This window comes from Cyprinodon tularosa, unplaced genomic scaffold (genome assembly GCF_016077235.1).
Source record: "Cyprinodon tularosa strain WSP-4 unplaced genomic scaffold, ASM1607723v1 ctg115, whole genome shotgun sequence".
Taxonomy (NCBI): Eukaryota; Metazoa; Chordata; class Actinopteri; order Cyprinodontiformes; family Cyprinodontidae; genus Cyprinodon; species Cyprinodon tularosa.
Window position 1 is genome coordinate 176,409 of NW_024037948.1, and position 24,079 is coordinate 200,487.

At 38.2% G+C, this 24,079-nt stretch overlaps 1 protein-coding gene and 1 long non-coding RNA gene across 6 annotated transcripts in view; one reads left to right on the forward strand and one right to left on the reverse strand.

Moving 5' to 3' along the window:
• ccser1 (coiled-coil serine-rich protein 1) overlaps window positions 1–24,079 on the reverse strand; it is a 204,336-nt gene that overhangs the window by 91,155 nt on the left and 89,102 nt on the right. For all 5 annotated transcript variants that reach the window (XM_038305276.1, XM_038305285.1, XM_038305293.1 and 2 more), the window contains exon 9: window positions 14,950–15,027. In XM_038305276.1, the coding sequence (XP_038161204.1) occupies window positions 14,950–15,027 (78 nt within the window). The remainder of the gene's footprint in view (window positions 1–14,949; window positions 15,028–24,079) is intronic.
• LOC119796844 lies at window positions 3,650–4,095 on the forward strand. Its single transcript, XR_005282525.1, has 3 exons — window positions 3,650–3,666; window positions 3,823–3,927; window positions 4,044–4,095. It is a non-coding gene; the product is annotated as an uncharacterized LOC119796844 (long non-coding RNA).

The window sequence follows — 24,079 nt, forward strand, 5'->3', positions numbered from 1 at the left end:
CACAAGCCCATTTCTCCTTGTGCACGCTCTGTTTAAAAGTTGCATCTCTTATACAAGCTTACTTTCCAAAAGAAGATTTGCAATTTTTCCACTATCTCAGACTATATTCCACTATGTCAGAATCACCATGTAAGTGAACATGGGGACGAGCACGTAGGACGGCCTTACGTAAACATATCACCAGAATGATTGACAATTAGGAGGACCACTTACTTTGATGATACACCCGGAAAAAGAACATCCCCAACTATACATTTAAGATAACTGAACTTAGATCATCAAAACATGATTGACCACAGTTACTCAGGATTTAATGAGGGAAGGGTCGATTAACTCATTTGAACATTTTTTTTCTTAGTAAAATACTTTTGAAAACTACATCTTTTATTTACAAAGTTTATCTTTAATATGTCAATTTGTTTAGTGAAGTAGTAGTTAAATTTAGAAAAATTAGTTTTGAAGAAATCTGTAAGCTGGTGAATACTTTTTAATACCACTGTGTCACAGAAGGTGTTTATGCTTTGCAAATTATAAGGAAAACAACATCAAACATTTTATCTGGAATAATAAATGTAATAAAACAGGGCTAAATTGCAGGGGTATAAGGCAGGGCGGCTTAAGTTGAAAGAAAATAAATAAAAAAGGGAAGATAAAGCTGGCCAACATGTTAAAAAGATCCTTAAAGAAGATAATGGGTCTTATCTGGCAGATTTACAGATGGCTTGTAGTCAGAGAAGCACTGGCACTTTTCGACAAATGCACCAATTTTATCTGGACCCAAGAACCAGCCAACTCCTCTCTTACCTCTACGTGATTATTTTTAAAACGAAGGTTGCAAGCCCTAAGAGGAACCCTGCACCATTTCCACTGGGAGCACTTTACGACGCTGTCACTAATCATTCTGACATTTTCTCCCAGCGCTGCTCATAGGTTGGAGAACAGAACGGGTTGAAAGTTGCAGTGAATATGACATATGGAGAAATTGATTAACCTCAATAAAAATTAATCAACCAAATTAAAACAAGGTTTATCGTAAGGGGAATAAAAGAAAAGCATTTATGTTCCAGGTCCTAAACCTGCATATAGTCCTTTTCAAATTGAGCACAAATCCAGTTAAAAGCAGCTGTATCTATTAACCGTGACTGAATACATATAAAGCAAAAAGGGCTTTTTTTTCGTAAAGTTAATGGTGCCTTCAAAGTACTAGAGGAAAAGTGAAATCTGATTATGAACAGCCATAAATCTAGTCTCTCTATAAGATAATTAATAGGTTCTCACTTGCAGATTTAGAAAATTATACAGCTATCTATACGCCACACTGTATATAAAACTACATTTCAATTTAGCTTGAAATGAAAAGTAAAACAGTCAAAAGCAGGACCACACTAAACATTCCAATTCACAAATCTTAAGCAGTGTTGTGCCCAGAGGATAGGTGAAAACAAGCTTTGAGATGTGGGTGCAGGGAAGAATCAACTGTATAAGTAATAATAAATATTCAAGTAGAGAACTGTGCATTTCTGGACATTTTTTCCATTCCATCTTGTTTTACTTTCAAAGAGCCGGAATTGCAATGAAAATGACTTGTGTCCAGGCATAATGGACAACTCAGCAAAGAGCCCATTTCAAACAGAATGATAATGCTCTTTGTGACAAGCAGTCGTTCACAAACATACATTACTTGTGAATTCACTTAGCTGCAGGTGCAAGAAATGGCGAAAAAGATAAAGCAGCATGAAGGATGAAAAATGAATTTTCACTATTTCAAATAGTGATTCAGGAAGCTTTAAATATGGCATAGTTTTGCTGATGCATCTATGATTTCTTGTTTCAGATCTTTAATAAACATCGTTTTTGGATACAGTTTATTCTTACACTGCATGAAAAGTGGGATTTTCGTCAATATGCGGCACTGTAGATTGTCGTGGAAGTTCAGGTTAACGGCAGTTTATGGTAATTTGCAGGCATCGCCGAAAACTCCCATAAATTGTCAGAAATTGACGTGGGCTTTCTTAGGCAGTGTTCCCCCCATGCCTCCCCCCCATGGAATTCTAGGGGAGGCTTTAACATGTAAATGAAAATGCTGTGAGCTATACCAATGCAAATCAGGGTTGCAGGGGGAGTTTTACCCCAAGTGACATTTTTCTAAAAGGTAAGAAAATCTCTGATACAAAGAGATCAGGCTCAGTATAGACTCTTACATTTTAGCTTGAATTGATTTATTTAATTAAAGTATAGAGACCAAAACAGATATTTAGCTGACAGAGCAATACATTTAGAGCAGTAATTATAAAAAAAAAAAATTCACAGTAAATGGTATCGGCATCTCAGATATGTTAGATTTGTTTACCAAGCTTTCCTGTCTGACCCTTCAAAACAATCTACCATCAACAGCATTGTGTTGTAGAAGCTTTTATGCAAGAGCCTTTTTTTGGGGAGTTTTTACAGCACATTTTGGAGTTTTTACGGCACTAGTGTCTCATTTTTTTCGCAGTAGGCTGGCAGGAAAGGGGGTATGAGAGAAGGAGAGACATGCGGCCAAGGTTTCGAACCCGGGTCATCCATGTCGAGGACTAAGGGATCTTTCTGTACATGGGTTTTGTGCGCTAAACACTGGGCAACCAAAGCAAGCCCTTATGCAACAAACTTTTAAACAATTTTCCTAACATTTATGGAGAACAGCAAAGTTGCTCTTTTGTAGTTTTTATTATTTTCACCTATAAACATAGAAAAAGTCAGCAGCCTTTTGAAATGTTCTGTAGTATGGTATAAATCAAGATTCTCCAGAACATATCTCCAAAGCCTGCTATTTTCTGTAACACAAGTTGTGCTACCCACAGTAATTGCTGATAAAAAGTCTAAAGACTGTTTTAGAATTTCAATATTTCTTTATGCTATCACTAGTTTTACATCTGTGGTAAACCATTGTTTTACAGCAACTCCTCTCTCACATATACAATATTGCATCTTCTAATATGTTTCCTTAAAGACAGTTTAGGACAGGAAGCTACAAAAAGTTAAATGACCATAAACTCAATGTAAACCCCTAGCTATTATTATTTTATGTTTGTTTTATTTATTTGTTTATTTATTTATATGTTTGTTTCCCTTGTTTTATTTTTTTTATTTTTTACATTCTATGTCTCATTTTTTTTAAGTTATAATGTCACCAACTGCTGTGTATCTTTGTTTGATGTTTGAATTACTCTTTATTGTTACACAGAATTGCCAATAAAGCAAAAAAAAAAAAAAAAAACATGACAGACGCAGCTGTTCTCGCGAGTCCTTCTGTATAACAATGACCTCGTATGTGATTGGAGGAGCTATACTCAGAAGAACTTTATCTCCAGTTCCTTTGTTTGGATTTTGCTGGTACGTGATCAATGGCTGAACGACGTCTCGCGTTCAACTCGCCTTCAACTCCTCTTGGACGCAATGGCGACTCTGCAGTCGAACAACTGTGCGGGAGAGACGAACTCAAAGAAGAGAAGCTAGTGGTAAATATATGTTCGATTACTGCTAGCTAAGCTAAAAGCTAAAGCTACGGCTAATAGTAGCCTTGCAAGAACAAGCTTTATTAAAGTGTATTTTTTGTGATTCACAGGAAGCAGTACGCCGTCTTCACAACTCGAAAACAAATTGCAGGAGCTATGAACCGGAGCAAGGGTAAGAGTTAAAGAATATGCTTTCATTCCGGAAAGGAAATAGATACGGATGGCTACCGATCATAACTGTACATTTTGTTTTCACAGACTAATCTCGCCTCATAATGAGGCGGTGACCTCCTATTATTCATACCACTCTCGTTTAATTGTTTTCCAGCTGCCTGTAAGACGTATTATGAGACGGTACGCAGGAGCTTCAGATATACGCAGCCAGCGAACACGTTGCGCGCGGAAGCTGCCAAGCATTCAGAAAAGAAAGAGAGTAAGACTTTATTTGGTGACTATTTTTCAGGTGCATTGATAGATGTGTTGTGTCCATACGCAGTGCATCCCATCGCATAGTGCTGATTCGTTGTTTTTTTTTTTTTTTTTTTACAGCTGCTGGAATCGAGGCAGAGTGTGCTAGCTCATGAGGAAGTGGAACTCTGGAAGTCCGCCACCGTCGACCTCATGTCTGACGAAGAAGATGGCGTTGTTGGCGGATGGATTGTACGGCCGCCGTCATTTCGTAGGCCGGATCTCTCTGAACTCTGTGTTAAGCTGCAGTACCGGTTAGAAGCGATGCCGGAGTACAGGGCCACGCACAGTAGGCGTCTGCACATCGGACCTGCCTCGGAGGGAATGCTGCCAGTTACCTCCAACCCCGAGGAAGCAAACGGACGATTCACGGAGTTGTAATTTTTGGATACGCATGTGTGGGCAGATCCTCGCGTTGTATATAGTTGTTTGTTTTAATAAAGCTCTTTCTTTGCATAAACAGCTTCCTGGTAAATGTTCATTTCCTGTATAAATTCATTCATGTCCTTGATGGTAGCCTAATAATTGTGTAGTAGTGTAGGATAACATAAATACACAGCATATAAATAAATAAATATATGAATGAATAAATAAATAAATATATATAAATATATATATATATATATATTTACATATATATTTATGTAAATATATATGTAAATATATATATATATGCCAACCAATCACGAGCGATTTTACTTGTTTAAAAAGAAGTGGTTCCGTCCAATACTCAGTAAGAAAATTCAAGCCTGGCGTGGCCACGTGTGGTTTTGCTGCCAATCACGAGCGATTTCATTTGTTTGAGAATAGTGGTTTCAGCCAATACTGAGTAGGTTATTCAAGCCAGACCTGGCCAGCCGTGCGGGTTCGCTGCATTCATATGCTAATTAGGGCCATTAGTACAGCTGATCGCTCTCCACATACGTCAGAGTCCGTTTCCGACAATTTGTGGCACGACAAACGCGGACAAGCGCAGGTTGCAAATTGTCAGAAACTGACGAAAATCAGGGAGATCTGTGGGAGTTTACGGGGACGAAAATCTCACTTTTCATGCAGTGTTATTGCTGTTTTTTATTCTGTGTGGACTGCACTAATATGTGCTGGAGCCAGACTTTTGTTGAGACTCTACCCGTCCCAAATGTTTCAGTTTTAAAATCAAATGAAATGTAGACTATCGTGGAGTGAGGGGATCTTTAAGCCTCAGGGGCTAAACAACTTCTGGACAGGTCCTTAGATACAACATCACTAATGTCAGCAATGTCCCTGGCCTGAAATGGTTCTATTTTAAACAGAAATACACATTTTTGCTCCTTTCTAGATTGTTGATATTTATTTATCCCTGAATTTTCTGTTAGTACTGATGTTATGAGATGAACTGAGGTGCGAGGAGTGGGTCGAGTGGTGGAAGGGGTGTTTCCATGAAACTTCCTGTGGGGTAGACTTGTTTCATGTAGGAAAGAACCCGAAATCGTTGAGGTCCGATGCCTCAGGGGTTCAGATCGCCCGCAAACTTAAACAGCCATTTAAACACCCTCAGTATTCAGTCCAGATGTAGCAATAATAATAATAAAAATTGAAATTTATTGATCTCACAATGGAGAAATGTACCTCTGCATTTGACCCATCCCCTTGTGGAGCAGTGAGCTGTCACTGTGCGGTGACCTCGGAGCAGTGTGGGGTAAAGGTTCTTGCTCAGGGACCTAGAGTACAGGGTGTGAGGATCGAACCGGGTGCTTGCAACCTTCTCAGAGCAACCTGCTCTAACCACTAGGCCAATACTCCCACTGTGGGAGTTTGTAGGAGAGTTGCCATAAGTTGGATTGAGTTTGTATATATTTTAAGAATTGATTGGTTGGAAAAAATGAAATGAAAAAATTATTTTGGTTACACGGAACAACATAATAATCAGAAAATGACCAGGTATTTGGTCTCCGTTCTATAATTAAATTAATTTGGGCATGTGTGCTGCAACTTTTGGATGCATCTCAACACACCTGATTCCAATATGAGATCATTAGCAGAGCTCTTCATTGGTTGACTGCTGCTAGTGAGGTAGGTTAACTATTGGATTCACGTGTGTTGGCCAAAGGACAAATCTAAACTTTGCAGGACTAGAGGCCCTCAAGGATTTCAGTTTAAGTAATTTCTTTATCAATCATGTTAATGCACATCCCACAAGGGCCAGAACTTGCAAAAAAATAAAAATCAGCCTGCTCTGTATTCCTTCACAAAAAAGCATTATCAAAGAAAAATGATCCAATTGGTTATTTAATAGAATGCTCTGGTTGTTTTCAGGAAAGCCAGCCCTGGCTTTCTCCAAATGTACAACTCTATTTTGTAGGACAGTGAAGCTTAAGGTTAGGAGTTGATGTTAAGATTATGGTTAGCTGAGAACAACACCTGTAGCTGGATACATCTAAAAGTTATTCCCGTTTTGCCTCTCATGGCGGCTGAAAGCTGCTACTTTTCCAGCTCTCTCAGGTGTTTCTACATCTCAAACACCTTGAACTGGTCTTCATCTTGTCATCCTAATGATAGGCCTTACACATGTGATCCAAAGCTCTACACGTGTGCATGACAACAACACTGTTATAAAAATAAGGAAAGGACAAAAAAGAAGGGAGAAAAGTTTGAGGAATTTTTGGAATCTCATTGTGAAAGAAAAGGTGTTCAACTGGTTACGCAAACACAATTTTGAAAAGAACACAATTTCCTTTCTCTCGCATTTATGATTTCAGACTCCTCTCTGGAGGAAGACTGGGTATTTGATTGCACCACACATTAGCTAGAAGGGACTCAGATCCCGCCCATTTGGGGAATATACATGTAGTTAAAGCTAAAAAAAAACAACATTTTTTCCAGATGGTTAAACTTTAATTTGCTCAGGTTTAATTTGCTGTAACAGATGGGTAGGTCATTAGGATAAATGAATAGATATGATTTGATGGGAAGTTGAAGCACTGTTGATCAAAATTTGCTCTTAATAGAAAAATGTATGCAGAGCGCATATAAAGACGCAAGTACTATGAACACTAGTATTTGCTCTTAATATAAAATTATTCTCCTAAGGTTGCAGGTTTAGCAGAGTTAACAGTTTTCTAAAGACTTTCTTGTGTAGCTGTAGTGGTCAGTGAGTTGAAGGGGGAGACCAATGCCACAATGCTGGCCAATTGCTCGTTTTTGTATTAGGTTCAAATCTGAATCAGGCTGAATTAAAAAGGAAAGCAGATGAAAACAGAAGCTGCTTACGGGAAAATAAACAGGGATGATCGAAGGAGATGAAAGGGCTTGGAAAAAAATGGATGCCAGTGCCAAAAAGTGATCAAACAATCAGATGCATGAGACTCAAGTCAGTGGGTTGTTCTGGCATCGCTCACAGCTTTAACACTGACACATTATTCTGCAAAGCCTCACCATAATGTCTGCATTCCATTACTTTGATAGAGCAGGTGACAAATTACAGACATGCAGATGACAAATGATGATAGATTTTGCTGTATTGTGCATCTCAGGAGCTGTTCCAAGAATCAAGCTTTCAAAAACACTAGAAAATATAATAACACAACATATTTTATTGATTTTTTTATGTATCATATTTCATGAGCATTTGAAAGGATGAACAAGAAACTAACTGATTTCCTTTCCCTTGCTGCCTCTTTATCTTCTTATCGTAGGAATTCTGTCTAAACAAATAATTGTGTTGTGAAAATTCGCTGGCATTAGGATACAGTTTGAACTTCCAAAATAGAGAAAGTATTTTCGTCAGCTGGTAATTAAAATGTGAGAAATTTGCAGCAACTTTTTGAATTTCTATCCTCTCATCTTTTAAGGGGATTCTTTTCTCTGCCACTCTGTTCTCTCAGCAAGGAGCTTTGAAAAGAGCATTGTCCTGAGAAAGAAAAACTTTCCAGCCACTGAGCTTCACCGAATTGTGAAGAAACATTGCAGATATTTGTGTGTTCATATTTCAATCATCAATGCACCTTACATAATTCAGAGCAGCAAAACTAAGTTTAAAAAAAAAAAATTAAAAAATATCATGGTGCAAAAAATAATTAACTACTAATAGGTGAAGTAAATATAATAAAGTCGCTTCCCCACTGAAAACCTGGGTTTTTCAAAAATCGGGTTGACCCGCTAACAATCGGCTTTTGGCTCTTTTCCCATTTGACCAAAAAGCCGGGTCTAATTCCCTGCTGGCAATCTGTGTGGCCCGTCCCTCCGCACGGCGAGCCTGATGATGTCAACCTGCTGGGTGAGCGTTGATGATGTCGACAGTGCGATGAAAATCTGTGAAGTATATAATGGAGTGCAAGATCTCACTGTGGAGCTGAGTCCGACTTGGTTTTTAGACGTACATTGTGAGCAGGTAGATTGCATCAGTTGTCCGGTTGCACAGTGTGAGAACATAAATTGTGAGCTGTAAACTTTTAAACTCTGCGGTTTCGTTATACAGTGTGACCTGTAGCTGTGTGCAACGATTGAAAATATCAGACAGTGTATGCTCGGCTTTACTGATTTTTCAGTGTGCCTCTTGAGCTGTCTTACTTTGCTCTGGGCTTTTTTTAAATATAAATGGAATCTTCACTACCAGCCCCCCCTCTCCAAAATTGTAGGTGACCGCAGACAGTGCCACAGACAAGAGGCATCTTATTGTTCAAATCTACATCCGCTCTACACTATGTGTATTTCCTGTTTGGTACCTTACCGGCTTGTTTTGTTTGTATGACCGCCATTTGGAAAACGACTCGCGAAGTTGGACTAGCTAGAAGAGCAAGGAGCGCGAGAACGCTGGGACCCTTTTTCCACCTGGTTCCCCGCTCTTTTTTGCCCCATGCCCCTCGGTTGTTGCACAAACTTTACCCCACGTCCTCACCACCTCAGCCGTATCTAGACCCACAGCAAGTTTGTGATTGTCCCTCTTGCGTTGTGGGTTGGAATGACATAGCGCAGACCACGCTTCAATATTGGGCATAAATCAAAGATATCTGCGACAAGCTCACTGCAACACACTGCTGCGGGAGTATAACCAGCCCTTTACACTTCACTCTGTTTGACCATACTAGTAGTTTGATAGAATACAACAGAACTTTATTGAATTCACAATGGAGAAATTCACTTCTGACATCGGCTGTTATAAAAAACAGAAGATGCACAAAGGAGGAAAAGGTGCATGAAGTATATACAATGTATCCAGATATATAAAGTGGATGGTAAACAATAAAGTAGAGATATAAGGTGATTACAGTGTATATAAAGTATCTTATCTGATAGCACAGGTACAGTCATCTAGTGGCACAAAAACTTTGATGCCAATAACAGAATTTTTTCCAGAGTTTGACCAAGACTAAGAGGAAAATATAATCTGAAACAATGACAACCACATTTTGAAAAAATAAAGTGCTTAAACAGTACCAGAAAAACTTAAGCAATTTGCAGTAGCAACATAAGCTGTACTCCAATGATTAATATTACTTACAATAATTTAACAAAATCCATACGTCAGATGCTAAAATAATGCTATAATAAAAAAAGTCCCTAAAATATTAATGAAAAGATATTTTATACAAGAGTCCCTACATAGTTAATAAGCTAGATAACGCAAATACCAAAAACATTGCTGAATGTATTTGGATCATGTGTTCCCCAAGACAGAAATAGCGACCAAACAATATTCAAAATCTTATGTAATATTGTTTTACACATGGCGAACTGTGTTGATCAGTTACATATAGTTTATTACATCCAAGGGGAGAGGAAGCCGAGCTTACAGATGAAGTTAAGAGATCCAAAAGCTAGCTCAGTCCATAAACTGAAAGAGGATGTGTGCGATTTAAACAATTTATCATTTACTGGTATGCCATAACAGACTTAATTTTACTCCCAGTAGACAAAGAAACTGACCCCTCATACCTCAGTATTTCCAAGAATCTTTCTTCATACTGACCAAGGATGCAAAGGCACTTGTCCTCTGGAATGCTTTGAGCAAAAAATGTCCTCTCCATATTGATGTAATTTACAAGATAACCAGACGTTTCTATTAATCTGCTTTTTGTTTTGTCTTCATAAAAAAAAAAGAAACTGAACGGAAAAATATGACTTAAACGGCATGTAAATATCAACACAAGACCTGAAGAAACAAAATTCTTTCTTTTTCATTTTCAGTGACTCCAAGGACACAACAAAATATATTCAAAACCTGAACAGTATTTATTTTTTTAATAATATCTCCCCTTTAATGAACTTTGTAGATTGACTACACCACGATTCCCTAATTTCAATGCCAGTAAGCCTCATTACAGTGATTGATGACTGGTTTTAGCCAACTTATAAAAAGACCGAATTCAAACCAAACTTTATTAATCTTACTCCCTCATGACAAATGAGCTGGCAGTGTGAAAGAAACAAGAAAAGTTTTATTTTAATTTCTCTAAGCAAACAACAACAACCAAGTTTTGTAAGCAGAATTTCTTCATTGAGTCTTGGGAAACATTACCGCCGTGTATTGAGGCCTTTGGGGTTTTGCCTAACAGCAATTAGACTAATCAAAAAGTGCTTGACATGTGAAATTAATAAATACTGCCAATGCATTTTAAAAAGATAAAAACAGAAGATGGAAAAAAACAACGGACGAATTATTTTACACATTGAAGATACACTATATTGCCAAAAGTATTTGCTCACCCATCCAAATTATTGGAATCAGGTGTTCCAATCACTTCCATGGCCACAGGTGTATAAATTCAAGCACCTAGGCATGCAGACTGTTTTTACAAACATTTGTGAAAGAATGGGTCGCTCTCAGGAGCTCAGTGAATTCCAGCGTGGAACTGTGATAGGATGCCACCTGTGCAACAAATCCAGTCGTGAAATTTCCTCGCTCCTAAATATTCCACAGTCAACTGTCAGCTGTATTATAAGAAAATGGAAGTGTTTGGGAACGACAGCAACTCAGCCACGAAGTGGTAGGCCACGTAAACTGACGGAGCGGGGTCAGCGGATGCTGAAGCGCATAGTGCGAAGAGGTCGCCAACTTTCTGCAGAGTCAATCACTACAGACCTCCAAACTTCATGTGGCCTTCAGATTAGCTCAAGAACAGTGCGCAGAGAGCTTCATGGAATGGGTTTCCATGGTCGAGCAGCTGCATCCAAGCCATACATCACCAAGTGCAATGCAAAGCGTCGGATGCGGTGGTGTAAAGCACGCCGCCACTGGACTCTAGAGCAGTGGAGACGCGTTCTCTGGAGTGACGAATCGCGCTTCTCCATCTGGCAATCTGATGGACGGGTCTGGGTTTGGCGGTTGCCAGGAGAACGGTACTTGTCTGACTGCATTGTGCCAAGTGTAAAGTTTGGTGGAGGGGGGATTATGGTGTGGGGTTGTTTTTCAGGAGCTGGGCTTGGCCCCTTAGTTCCAGTGAAAGGAACTCTGAATGCTTCAGCATACCAAGACATTTTGGACAATTCCATGCTCCCAACTTTGTGGGAACAGTTTGGAGCTGGCCCCTTCCTCTTCCAACATGACTGTGCACCAGTGCACAAAGCAAGGTCCATAAAGACATGGATGACAGAGTCTGGTGTGGATGAACTTGACTGGCCTGCACAGAGTCCTGACCTCAACCCGATAGAACACCTTTGGGATGAATTAGAGCGGAGACTGAGAGCCAGGCCTTCTCGTCCAACATCAGTGTGCGACCTCACAAATGCGCTTCTGGAAGAATGGTAAAAAATTCCCATAAACACACTCCTAAACCTTGTGGACAGCCTTCCCAGAAGAGTTGAAGCTGTTCTAGCTGCAAAGGGTGGACCGACGTCATATTGAACCCTATGGATTAGGAACGGGATGTCACTTAAGCTCATATGTGAGTCAAGGCAGGTGAGCAAATACTTTTGGCAATATAGTGTATATGGCTGAACCAGATATTAAGACATATTAAAGTTGTGCCTTTATTTATTTATTTTAAGAAGGCACACCCAGGTATTATTTTAAGGCAAGACCTCAGACACAATGCTTCTTTATGTGATATTCTAGGATATCAAAAGAAAAGAGGCAATATGTCTGAATAAGAATTGCGATTCCAACAAATCTGGTTCATCTGGGTACAATTTCTCTCTGCCTAAAGGCACAACGTTACTCTTTTCAAAGGACCATATCTATATAAACACTATGGGAAGGACCAGCCTTTTATAGGTGACACGTTCTGATACCAAGGGATTAATATGGGCTGCTGGGTAATCTGTGCATCAGAACCAGGAAAAAAACAACAACAAACCAAGTCAAGCTGATGGCTGAAGCTGTTTAAAGAGAATACAGTGAAACTAATCCTGTATTTGTAAGGAGTGAAACACCATTTACAAAGGAAGAAGCAGTTTTTCCAGGAAATTAATAAAAAAAAAAGATGCAGTTTGTAAGCACACCGATACAAAAAGAACTTAACTTTGGGAGATATGCCGTTTGGTGTAATGAAACTAAAACTGAAGCATTTGGCAAATTAACCATTTTACCTCCGAATAAGACTATAGAACACAACCAAATGGTAAAGTAATAAAGCAGAAGAATGATATTGTGAAGGAGCTATGTTGCTAAGGGGACTAAACTTTATAGATATCGTTATTAGTAACCAATATTATGTAAAAATATTAAAAATAGTATTAACACATAAATCAGCTAAGTTAAAGGGTTCATAGAGTGATTATATAGGGTATTTGGTGTTGGTCCTTAAAGGAATAGTACACCCAAAACATGATTAGCCTTCATTTTCTACTCACCCCCATGCTGAACAACACTCTGGAGTACTTTTTTGATATCTCAAATGCATCTGGAGATCTGGGAGGCTTGTTGTTGTCTGCTGACATTCAAATAATGGAGGTGCCCAGCGCCCGAGGCAGAAAGGTCCATAAAAGTCCACAAAAAACGTTTCAATATTCCTCCATACTGCTCGTCCAATGTATTCCAAGTGTCCTGAGTGGGTAGCATCCAGAATTTACTCGAAACGAAGTCATTTAGAATGTTTTTAGAGCATAAAAAGTAGTGTATAGGATTTCCTGAAAGCGCGTTCACGACGCTACGGAAACCGCGGCAGACCAAACCAGATGAAAGTGCGCATTCAGCTCGGCAAAGAACTCATGCTCTTCCTCAACACTGAAGTCCTCAGACATTTTTCTTTCGTTGTTTCTTTCTTTGCACAGGTAAACAGCACATTTCTTCTTCTACGCTTGCATTTTTGGCAGAGCAGACGCTGAATGCGCACTTTCATCTGGTTTGGTCTGCCGCAGTTTCCGTAGACTCGTGAACGCGCAGGTGCGCGCTTTCAGGAAATCCTATACACTACTGTTTATGCTCTAAAAACATTCTAAATGACTTCATTTCGAGTAAATTCTGGATGCTACCCACTCAGGACACTTTGAATACATTGGACGAGCAGTATGGAGGAATATTGACACGTTTTTTGTGGACTTTTATGGACCTTTCTGTCTCGGGCACCATAGACCTCCATTATTTGAATGTCAGCAGACAGCAAGAAGCCTCCCAGATCTCCAGATGCATTTGAGATATCAAAAAAGTACTCCAGAGTGTTGTTCAGCATGGGGGTGAGTAGAAAATGAAGGCTAATCATGTTTTGGGTGTACTATTCCTTTAAGGTCTCTGAATAGGGTGTGTAACATTGGTTGGGCTGAAAATAGCATATTTGCTGTTCTATGAGCCCTAATGCAAGCCTGGTTAAAAGCCCTAGAATGAAATGTGAGATTTCCCTCCTTTTATGGTATGCCCATGAATATTAAGATGAGCTGATTGGTTGGTTTACAATAAGCAAAGCTGCTGAGCAAAGACGCATCATAGCAACAAGCACTCACTCACTGAAACAACAAATTGCTGATATGGTAGGGTAACCCGACGTCATCTTTTTCCTGGACATGTCCTACTTTTCACACCTAAAAAAATGTACGGGGGTGGGGATATTTCAAAATAGTCCAGGATTTTAGTCGACTACAGTGCTCCCCCCCGCCTGAACTGGGCAGGCAGGGGGAAGCAAGGTAAGGCAACTACCAACTGTAGGCTAAACAGCTAAACTGGTGTCTTTCATCTACCTCTATTCATGTTCTTGGGTCAGTGAACCAATTGGCTGGTCTGTATGTCAATTTCAATGTGTGACAAAAGTACAGGCCAGAACCAAATAAGACAATATCGCCGAAATGACGTCAATTCGGTGCTTGGTTTGGATTCGCCCATTTTATGGTGGAAGTTTAGAAATGTGAGATTTGCAGAGAAAGGAGGCATAGATGGGGTTTGAACTTCTCTCTACGTCCATTTCACCCACTGAACTATCGTTATTCATCTATGACAATGTAAACTTGGTTTTGCAATCTATGACCCCTTTAATATTTGGGAACAAATGGGTCTTTTAAATAAACATCGTTAAGAATAACTAAGTTAGAAACAAGGTGGCTTTACTGTACGTCAAACAAATCATTGGTTTAAACTGGCCACCATAAAGCCTTGATCTCAGTCCAGCAGAAAATGTACAAGCAGAGCTAAAAATGGTTAAAAAACTCAAGGTTTTTGAAACCCAGAACATTTATAAACCAGGTTATATAGTTCATAAATGATAAAGGTAAAGGCGACTGGAATTCTGAATTTTAAGAATTTCCTAAAATGTTTTCTCTGATTAGGGTTGCATTTAGCAAATAAAAATGAATTAACACAAAAAGAGTTCAGTCTAAATGATGTTTGGACAGTGAAGTTTGAACAACAAACTGAATCACATTTATTTTAGTAACTGGCGTAATACGTCTAGTTTCAGATGTAACTAGAATAACACAATAATAGAAAAACAGCACAAATTAAGGACTTTAAAAACCCCACAATGGAGATGATTATATGTAAGACTTAAGGTTTTTTTTTTACTTAACGGATTCTTGTATTACTGTAACAAGAGCCTGATTTCAGAAACAAACTAATAATTTTATCCTTTAAAATCAATCTTACCAGTTCACTCTGAAGTCTGAGAATCAGCTCATCTTTTTCTTTAAGCTGCTGCAGAAGGGCTTCCTCTCTGTTGAGATCCTAAGCATAAGAAGAAAGACGCTCTTTTAGACATAAACCCAAACACAGTGGTGATTTATCCCTGGGACCATATTCCCGCAAAAAGCCTAAGAGGAAAATGGCAGGAAGAGGTGGTTTTATATTCGCCATCTGTTTTATTCGTATTTATGAGTTTATTTTTCAATGGTATTCTTAGCTTCAGTGTGTGTAGTAAAGATGTCATTTTGTGCATGTTTTAAAACAGTGATCTCTTTTGGAATAGCTTGGTGATAAAATTGAAGCATAAAAGGGGCAGCATCACAAGTACAAAGCGATTTAATTTGACCTTCAGTTCTCATAGGATATTACTGTAAAGAAGATAAGAGGCACTGCAAAGAGAAAAGACATACAGCATAGAGTAATGACAATACAAATTAAAAAATACATGTTTTGAAGGCAATATCCTACATATATATATATATATATATATATATATATATATATATATATATATATATATATATATATATATATATATATATATATATATATATATATATATATATATATATATATATATATATATATATATATAGTTTGTTTGTTTGCTTGTTTTGTTTTTAAAGAATGCGAAGGTTTTGTAACACCAAGCCGTTTATTGATGAGGGGAAATAAAAGAGCATGGCTCCCTGGAAGGTCAAAAGAAGCAATTTTAGTTAAAATAGACAACTTCATTCTTAAGACAGAAAAGCGTTTAAAATGTCAGCAAAGAATAACAAAGTGAGAAAAAAATGAGACAAGCGAGAAATCATAAGTGGAAAGATAGACAGGACAAATTGACAGGCAGTCATTACCTCGTCAAGGGCATCATCAAAAAAGCGAAGAGGGGCCAGATAACGGGAGGAAAATGAAGAGGGAAACTTAGGGAAAAAGTAGGGGGGTTGGAAGGATGGAGTGAAGGATAGGACAGAGAGGGCCTCAGGCTGGGTATGATGATCTGAAACTATAGGGATCTGTCTTGCTAAAGGACACACCAAGAGTCAGAGAGACCACAGGGAAGCATATACTGTAGCTACTTTCCCATCCATTCAAATGACCTTGCTTATGCAAACTAGACACCTAGCCTGTAACATTTCCTTGAGGTACATCAAAATTCAGTGAAGAAAATTAAAGGCAAACCGCAAATAATTGCAGCTTGCCTCAACTTAATGGTCCTAGAAGTCAGATTTCAGACAAGTAAAATGATGTGTTGGGGAACTACTGTAAGTTCAGAGACTTCCTCTTCTTTGAGTTTTTTTTTTCTTTAACAGATAGTCCTTTTCTATCAAATACATCAAAACTTAGAAATGCTGTTCTTTTTTAAATCTAGAACCTCATCAACCAACAGCACATCCTTAATTAAATGTTCTTTGTTTACAAAAAGGAAAACAATCTTTTCCTCTTTTCACAGAGGAAACGGCAGTGGACTTCTTTTATATGTTTATATGAAAAAAAAATAGAACATCTGAAATGGTAAGCTACCTCAAAGAAAGCCAAAATAAATACTGGACTGCAATGAATCTGAGTGATGCTTTTTGTAGGTTTTAAATAATTACCATAATTACCGGTGTGAGGGGATTGTGCATCATCTTCTGCATCAACTATAAGAATTTAAAATTTAAGTGTGTCTGGTAGAAAACTTAAAGGTCCAAACTGCTGTAAGTGGTCAAGCAGCAGCCATATTGTCCCTTTAATCAACCATGTCTCTATATTCATTTATATGTGAGTTTTTAGACCCCAAGAAACCGATTTCTAACAAATCTAGATACTTTTTCTGTTATTTCACAGACTCCTGGAAGCTCTGTTAATCCCTCCTTTTCCACATTGCAAATGTATTGTGCATAACACAGTTTTATCTGCTTTTAATTTTTATTTATTTATGTTTGTAATGCACAACAGACTACATTCATTCATTCAGTTCAGGATTTTAAATTAATTGTAGTGTTAATACCCAAACCAGACTAAAGAAGCAACAATTAAAAAAATATATTACTATTTTCTTTGGGTCACTTTTGCTGGGTTCTATGGTAGCATAAAGGAGGAGGGTTAGATTTATAAAACATGGAGAGAAAAAGTTACATTCGAATTTACAAAGGAAAATTTGAATGTTATAACATATTTAGGTCAATTATTTAGGTCAGTTTTTATGTCTTCTACAAAGTCATCTCTCTTTCCCACAGCACCAATTACACTCACATGGTCGGTTATGTGATGTAGATGAAGATGTTAATGCATAAGTCAATAATTTACCTCCTTGCAAAGGATAAGGTAACGTTGACGATCTTTGACCCATAAGCACTTCCGAAACTGCTTTTTCATTCCTTAAGACATTGCAAGTAAGCAATTTCTTTAGCTGAGACCTGGCAGCTTCATATGTGCTAACTAATGTTTGTAAATCTAAAATCCAATACCTTGAAAATCTGCAAAAAGTGTGGGAAAAAGTTGAGATGATTTTGTTTTCCTACTTCCTCCATTTTAAATGCCCACCTAATAATGAGGTCTGCATTTACCACAAAAGCCAACAAACTAAAAGCTCTGCTAAGTGCCTCTGCAGTGATAAACCAAATAACGCACATTTTCCAAGAGCAAAAAGGAAAACAATTAACAAAAACAAAACCCACTGGTGTTGAATCAGACTGGCCCCCCGCTTCCCTGTCTTTACAAAGGAGATAACGTTATTTATAGATAATATGAATATTTTTTTCCCCTACTGCTTGCTTAGACACAGGCAGCATCAAAATGACTAGCATGAGGTTTAGAATGGATAGGAAAAGCAGCTGCATGCTGCGACAATTACCACATTAGTCAGCCTCTAAAATTAATCTCACCCAAATAGGAATGAAGGCTAAACTAAATGAGCTGTCTAGTTAAATCCACACATAGAGAATCTTTCTGCACTTTTTGTGAGTATATCAAGCTTTCTGTCAGAAACATTATCCATAGCCTAACCTTGTAGTCACTTGGCTCGAGTGCCAACACTGTACCAAGTAGTAGGTTTCAAAAATCATTTCATGTGAGAATCAGATCAACAAACCCAACAGTAAAAATGACTAAGTTTACCCCTGTGCTAAAATAAGCACCACGCAGAGAATGAAATCTCCCATCAGGTGGCACTCTTACCAATTTTGTAAGGCTGAATTGAATATAGAAAGCTAGGAAAGAAAAATGGGGCATGTGAATTTATTTCTAATGTGATTGGAATGGCCTCTGTAGAGATAAATCAGATCAGAATCACTGAAGTGTGTCAACTTCAATAAAAATATATGCTTTTGTATAGAGGTTGAGACCTCTTAATAACTTGAGTCAATACTCAGTTTAAAGGGAACAAAGATGATCTACATTGCTCCATTTCTGCAGTAATCTTTCATTTTCCCAAACATTTTTATAAAAAATATCATTAAGCCTCTTACCCACTGAAATGATCTGGTTAATGTGTTTCTTTTTTTGTTTGTTTGACCCACTAACAATCGGCATTTGGCTCCCTTTCCCTTGACAAAAAATCAGAGTCTGATCCTTCCTACTGCCTATCTGGTGACACCATCACGTTGGCTTAGCGTTGATGATGTCTTAGTGCGACAGAGGTCAGAAAAGTAAACAATGGAGAGTAACATGGAAGGAAGCGTAGTAAGTATGCTTTTTTGTTTCACTCTTTGCCCCTCTGAATCCCTCTCATCACTGCTGTGCAATGTTTATTAAATTTAAGCAGAGTTGTTTTTGCTTGTTGTATCAGAAGTGACTGGTGTGGAGTGTTGACGTCTATATGTTGCGTTCAATGGTATAATGTAAATTAGCGGGCCTAACCGGGCCTGATGTTCTCACTGTATGCCAATTGGAGCCGAGCCTTTTGAAGGCAATTTTAACCCGGGTCGCTTGCTGAGTCATTTGACACGGGTCAGTAATCCAGTCATACTGCCACTACAAGCTGATTGTTCCTAGGTTTTAATGAGTTTTTCAGCCAGTGGGAAAAGGGTATTACAAACGTGAGGGTTTCTCTTATTTCTCTACAAACACATTCCAAATCAAACTGGCAATAATGGTGAAGAAAGAATCTTCTGCTTCCATAATCTATTCCTCCAATTCCCAGATGACAAGTGCTTGTGATATACGGAAGCTGAAGGGTACATTTCGCTGGAGTTAAAGGTCAAAACTGCCTCTTCTCAGTACTTGCTAACAAACATGATGATAAGGTATTCTGGTGTCTGGGAATAATTGGAATAATATATATATATATATGTTTTTATAAACAAACAGAAAGTTCAGAACAATCAAATCAATCCTAAGTGGTAATCTTCAGGTCTTAATCTGAATGTCATGCAGTCTTAGAAGTTCAAAAACAATTAAAGGTATAGAGGATGATCTTTAATTTCAGGGTGGATCATCCTCCTAATTGTCAATCATTCTGATTATATGTTTACACAAGGCCATCCTACGTGCATGCCCTGTTAGCCATCTTTTTCTTCACATGCGCACTTTCAGGCATATATCTGTCGTGAGCTATTGTTTCAGACAGTTATTGAAGCTCACTGCAGTTCTTTGAAAGTGGCCCAAGGGTTGTAAGAGAAAAAGTCTCTAAGAGGGTATGAGAAGAAAAGAAAGGCCTCAGAAGAGGCAGATATATCCATACTTTGCCTGGAGAGCTCTACTCACAAGCACTATGGGATTTGCTGTCACAGTGGCCCTAATAACAAAGATGGTGCAGGTACCACGCAGTGGAGAAGTTACGCGATTAATGGGGTAAAAAGCAGTGATCATCTGTCTGAACGATCAGTTAACTGAGTTTCCTATAAAGTCCACTATGTAGTCCCCGCTGTATGTGGACACAGTAAGCTTGTATGAGCTATGAGAACAGCATATTTTAAACAGGGAGTGCATGAGGAGAAATGGGCTTGTGCTCTTGCACATGCATTTTTTTTTAAGTGGAGAGGGCGGGTCTTTTAAAAAATCCTCCATATTACCTTTAAGGCAGATGGTTTGACCATCCAAGCAGCTATCATTATTTTTACCCTTATTATTTCAACGCATTTGTAACCATTTTTGAGAATATAATTCATAAAAATCTACTCGGTATGTACAGCAGATTTTTTTAATCAATCACAGCTGAACTGCAATCAGAAATCTCACTGTGCTTATTATCTCCAACTTCATAAAAGGCAATAAGCTTTGTAATAAAATGGAACCAATTCTGACTCATATCTTATTCATCTCTTAGGACTGCTTGGACAATTTCTCATTAGAGCATTTAATCATACATTTATTTATTGGCAAATATAAACAAAACTCAGTTGATCTCTTGCATAGGCATCAGCATTAAGAATTGTGTTTCAGAAACAGATAGCAGGATATTAAGCAAGACTCAAAAATTTGATCTCATTATCTCTGACCTTGCTCTCTCGCACCAGGTTCAGCAAAATACTACCCGGCTGACTTTTTTTATTAATAAAAATGGAGAGACCTATCTTAATAAGCTTCTTGAAAAAGCAATGTGAGACATTTAAAATAACTAAATACTGAAGTTTATGCTTTTCCCAAATAAATCAGAATCAAACCATTTATTTATTTTATCTGACTTTTATGTTCTTCATTTCGGCTGCCTTGTTCTTCAAAACCAAGAATACAATTCTCTTAAAAAAAGCATTTACCTCCAACTGTTACTGCCAAATATGTTAATACAAATATTCTTTCATATTCTAATGCATCTAGCTGATACTAGCTAAAATCCATCCAACCTTGGATGATGATTTTTATGATCATATCATTCATGTCTACAGCTTCTTCCGTCACCTCATAGGCAGGAAAAAGGATTCTGTGGTGTGATGTCCCACGGCTGTTTGTGTATTTTTGAATCGTGCACATGCATCAGTGCCCCCTCCTTCGCAAAGGTTCTCTATGCTCTAAACGCCCCGCCTGTAATTTTGTATTTTACCTAGAGAGGATGCACCTAGTCAGCAGGAAAATCTCCGTAAGAAAAAGAGGCCGGCGTTATCACTGCAAGTTTACTTCACTTCATTACAATTTGTTGGTGTGTTCTCGCTGCTGCTGCGGCTAGTACTTACTTTGGGATTTCACTTAGCGGACCCCTCCACGGTTAATATGTTTTTTTTGGTTTTTTGCTTGTTTTTGTGGCAGTAGTGGCTCATTTTTCGGACAGTAGGCTGACAGGAAAGGGCAAATGACCACAGACCGGATTCGAACCCGGGTCGGCCGCATCAGGGACTAAGGCCTCGTAAGGCCTTACATGGGTCGAGGGCACCAACCACTGCGCCACCTACACGTCCCAGTGAATATGTCTTTTTTAATAAAAACATTGTATTTAAAAAATATCTGCATGATATTGCTATGTTACATCTGCATGATGTTGCTTTGTAATATCTTGCTATGTAGCTATAGCAATTATGTTATGTTAGCTTTACAAATGCAAGATACATTTGATCAGTACATAAACTTGAAGCTTCTTTTCCATCTAGGTTTGTCAGGATTCTTTTCAGCTATTGATGCTTCAGTTTACACAAAAGAGTGAAAAAAAAAGCTAAAAAAAAGCCGCAGCAGCAAACAAGCGTAGGAGAACTTCTTCGTGCTTCGGTGTAATGGTGGACCGCTAGCTAAACAGCATATGAGTTCAATTGGAGGCTACGTAATTAATGTCATGGCGGCACGTACGCAAAATTTTTGACTTGACAAACAAGTAGCCAATCCACTTTCGACAGTAGACAAAGTAGATTGGCTAATGTTTTGTAGGCACCCCTATGGCCAGGGTTTATGGATTTTAATTTTTTTTTGTTTTCCCATGTAAGACTGTTTTTACGTGATAGTGAGTTCAATGTACACCTATGGCCTCTAAAGCCATTAAATCTTAATATAACTGAAAAACTTTGGGTTGTGGGGAATTTAAAGACTGCTGATGAAGAAACTGTGCGTAACTTTAACTAAAATTTATTCAACTGATTCATCTCTGAGACAAGTTTGTTAAAGTCCTGATGGCAAAAGAAAAGACATACCTAATACAGAGGGAAGTGAGTGTAAATTCAATGGATGCTACTAATATAAATAGTTGCACAAAGTCCTTACAATACTATTTTTAAAGCATAAAGTGTTCTATTGTCATATTCATGATAATAATCCACTCTTTTTATACAAGTGCAGTGAAATAGCTGAACTTGGATTGCTAGCCCCTATTTTACCATTAATTCTGGACAATTCCCAGACTAAAAAGGACATCTGATCCAGCTTTTATAGATATTACAGTTTTCAGTTGGGACTAGGGCTGCAACAACGAATCGCTAAAATCGATAAAAATCGACGTTTAAAAGCGTTGGCAACGAATTTAATCATCGATTAGTTGTGTCGCGCGATTAATGCGTCATCCGCCGCCGCCGTCATCCCGGGGAAGAAAAAAAAATATGGCGGAGCGAGTCAGCGCCGCAGTTGCAGTGTTGCCAACTCAGCGACTTTTCAGACCCCTCCAGCGACTATTTTTTAAAAAGCGACTAGCAACAAATCTGGCGACTTTTTACGGTGTCACTGGCGGCTTTTGGAGACTCTTACGTGAAAGCATGTATCGTTCCTACTCTTGTCCTCCAGCGGCAGCTGCTGCCGTGGGGCGCCTCCCCCATCCCAACGCCTTTCTCCCTCTCCCACAGGAATCCCTCTCAGCGTGCAGTCCGAGCCGCAGGATTTTAGTGAGGAGTTTACCCTCAGCGTCCAGACTGCAAATGAAGCGCGCATGCCCCGGGATTGACGGCGCAAATTGATCACAATAATTAAAATAGCCTGCGCTTTGTAAAGTGAAAAAAGTCGTAACATGCAACTTTTGTAAAAAACAAATGAACATGGCACGGAAGCACCACTGTTATGACGCAGCACCTGAAAAGAAAACACGTTGGAGCCTTCAATGGCAGTGAAGATAGCTGATCAGCAGGATGAGTAACCATGTTTGTTTCATTTTAAAGTGGGGAAACGTAAGTTAGTTTCTCAGATAGCTCATCTGATGCTTTCCTTAGCTTGTTAGTAGGTTACAGACAGTGATAAGGTTGGCTTCTTATTTTACTTTTAATTTCATTTGAATTAGCTTAAGCAGCGTTTATATTTTCTTTATAAATAAATAAATTTGCAAATTATGAGGGCAAGGCTTTTAAAGTTTAAATCTTCTGGCAAAGAAAGTAAAGAAGATCCTGCAATTTATGGAAGTAAAGCAGAATAAAATCCAGCAAGATCAGTAATATGTCAATTAATTATCTGCCACATTCCCATGTAAATATCTGTCTTTGGAGGATGTGTTTTTTTAACACCCCTAGTTCTCTCATTTTTATTCCAAATACAATTTATAATTTGAATCACAGGGCTATTTTTATCTCTATGGTTCAGTATTTTCTTAAGTAGCAACTTTAACTGCTATACTTTCCTGTCTTAAAAGGCAGAACTCTTCTAGTCTAAAAAAAACTCATTTGTTGAAATGGGGGGGCCTATTGTTTGAACCCCTTAGGGGCTTTTAAAAACAAAAATGTCTTTTTTTGCGCTTTATGAAACAAAGTACCCTATATTTTGTGGATGTACAGCTACATTTCTCATGTAAGTTTGCATAGTTTTAACACAAACATTTATTTTTCATATAGCACCAGTACAGTTAATGAGCAACCTGTACTTGTGTGCTTGTTTGTTCTGTCTAAAATGTTTATTTTGGAATAAAGAGGTTAATATAAAAAAAATATTTTGTGTCCGATTCATCGATTAATCGAAAAAATAATCGTCCGATTCATCGATTTTCAAAATAATCGTTAGTTGCAGCCCTAGTTGGGACACTATCAAGAGAAGATATAAAGCATTTCAGGAAAGTTTAAATTTGACTCTTTATAAAAAGGAAACTGTGTTCTGCTCCCTTGCGTAGAAAAAGCGTCAGTCTAACTCTTCTTTCTCCAATCAGCCTAAGGGTGAGAGGGTTTTATATGATTTTGGAGCTATGAATAATTTAGAATGCAAAAAAATGTTTTTAAATTTCACAACTGCAGGTTTTTGGATGTAATCCAACTAGATGTGTCAGAAGAAAAATGAAATAGGGGAA